Genomic DNA, 1,869 nt, shown 5'->3' with positions numbered 1-1,869 from the left:
TTCCGGCCGGTACGGCCGGTACGGTACGGTATTGACATCCATGATCAAAAGAATAACACGGTGGTCTCAATTTGGCAGTGTTACTACGTAAGACCTCAAGCATTTGCAATTTGTAGATGCTGTCAGGAAGATCCCTCAGGTTGTGGCAACCATTTAACCCTAATTCAGTAAGCTGAGTAAGATAACCGATTGATGAAGGCAACTCTCTGATGCCACTATAAGATAATTCTAATTTCTTTAAACATTTCATTTCTTGATGAATATTGGGGAATTTCTCAAGCATAGGGCATGCGAAAAGATTCAACTCTTCGAGCGATTTCAACCTGAGGTTGTTTGGAAGATTTTGAAGACTGTCACAGTTTTCGAGGTCCCATTTCCGTAGCCTATCAAGAAATCCAACGGACTCATGAACAGAAACTAATTCATAACAATAAGAAAGTTTCAATGTCTCTAGGTTTGTGACACACAATTCATGAACCGTAACTAATTCACGACAAAAAGAGAGGTCCAATGTCTCTAGGTTTGGAGCACACAATTTAGGTAATTCTATAATGGAGTCATTCTGAAGTTTCATATGTTTTAAAATATTAAATTGGATACCCTGCATTTAAAAAAAAAAAAAAAACAAAAAACAAAATTTAGTTTTGGCCAACATTTAAAAAAGTATTAAGAAATTAAAATTCATAAATACTAATAATCATACCTGCTTGAATATTTTCTCCATTCTAATGCGACTACTCCAACTCATGTGGAGTGTAACAAGCTTTTGAGGACAATATTTAGATGGCCAGGAAAAAGGAAATTTATGCCATTCAAGTAACCGTAACCCATTAGGGAGATATTGAAATTCTTCACAAATGTGTACATTTTCAACTAAAAGAAATTTAAGATTTTTCATCCTTTCAAAAGGTTCACTCTGCAATTTCATGGTTACCAGTTCAGGTGAGCGCAATATCATTGCTTGAATTTTATCAGTCCCCTAATTGAACAAAGAATAAAACAAATAAGTTCGATTATATAATTTTTTAAAAAGCATTAAAAAATTTGAAATTTTAAACAAAAAAAAAATATTTGGAAAAAGGAAAAGTGAAGTAAAAGAATTTGTACCATATTTCTAGTTAGCACTTCATAAGCATCCTCATAACACCATATCCTGCTACGATTTTCAGGGTTTTCAAATTCTTGTTGAACGATTTCCCTGCCCATTTGTTGTAACAAGTCATGCATTGACAATATGCCCCATTGATCAACAGTTATAAGACACTTATCGATAAGTTTGCAAATACCATCACGTGGATATAAATTGCAAGTTTCTAGTATATTTGTAACGTAATCCTTCTCAAATCCCTTGAAAAAACAAGAAACATGGAGAAAAATATCCTTTTCAGTTTTTTCCAATCCATCATAACTTATTTTGAGCTTTTCTTGAATTTTTTTGTGAGGAATGCTTTTGTATTTTTCTAATGCATTTTCCCATTCATGTATACTTTTTCCACACAAATCAGAACCTATTATTTTTAGTGCTAATGGAAGACCATTAGCATAATGTATAATTTGCTTTGCAACTTCTAAATAGTCTTCCCCTGGTTTATTCATTTGGAAGGTGTGCAGGCTGAAGAGTTCATGAGCTTCACATTGATTCAATTTCTTAACCTCATAAACTAGATGATCTTTTCCAAGAGTGGTTACCACTTGTTTGTCTCTTGTTGTTATAATAATTCTACTTCCTGAACTAAACCAATCACATCTTCCAAGCAAATTTTCTATCTGGTTCCATTCATCCACATCATCAAGAATTAAAAGAAGCCTTGTATGACAAAGCCTATCCATTATCAGTTCAATTCCTTTGGGAACATTGTCCACCTTTAA

At 33.4% G+C, this 1,869-nt stretch overlaps 1 protein-coding gene across 1 annotated transcript; it reads right to left on the bottom strand.

Annotated features, from left to right (window-relative positions):
• Positions 1 to 673: 673 nt before the first annotated feature.
• Positions 674 to 1,869, bottom strand: LOC126732495 (TMV resistance protein N-like). The gene is made up of 2 exons (XM_050435398.1): positions 1,108 to 1,869; positions 674 to 979 (listed from the first exon to the last, which is right to left on the bottom strand). Exons 1-2 carry the CDS (start codon positions 1,828 to 1,830, stop codon positions 698 to 700), a joined length of 1,005 nt encoding a protein of 334 aa, XP_050291355.1. The 5' UTR covers positions 1,831 to 1,869; the 3' UTR covers positions 674 to 697.

The sequence above is a fragment of the Quercus robur genome, chromosome 6 (assembly GCF_932294415.1).
Source record: "Quercus robur chromosome 6, dhQueRobu3.1, whole genome shotgun sequence".
In the NCBI taxonomy this organism is placed as follows: Eukaryota; Viridiplantae; Streptophyta; class Magnoliopsida; order Fagales; family Fagaceae; genus Quercus; species Quercus robur.
This window is presented reverse-complemented; position numbering and strand designations above follow the sequence as displayed.

Excerpts from the sequence above, each read along its gene's own strand:
- LOC126732495 (XM_050435398.1), bottom strand. The coding sequence starts at position 1,830 with ATGGATAGGCTTTGTCATACAAGGCTTCTTTTAATTCTTGATGATGTG. Across the intron at positions 980-1,107 it reads AAGTGCTAACTAGAAATATG|GGGACTGATAAAATTCAAGC; the intron begins GTACAAATTCTT and ends TTGTTCAATTAG.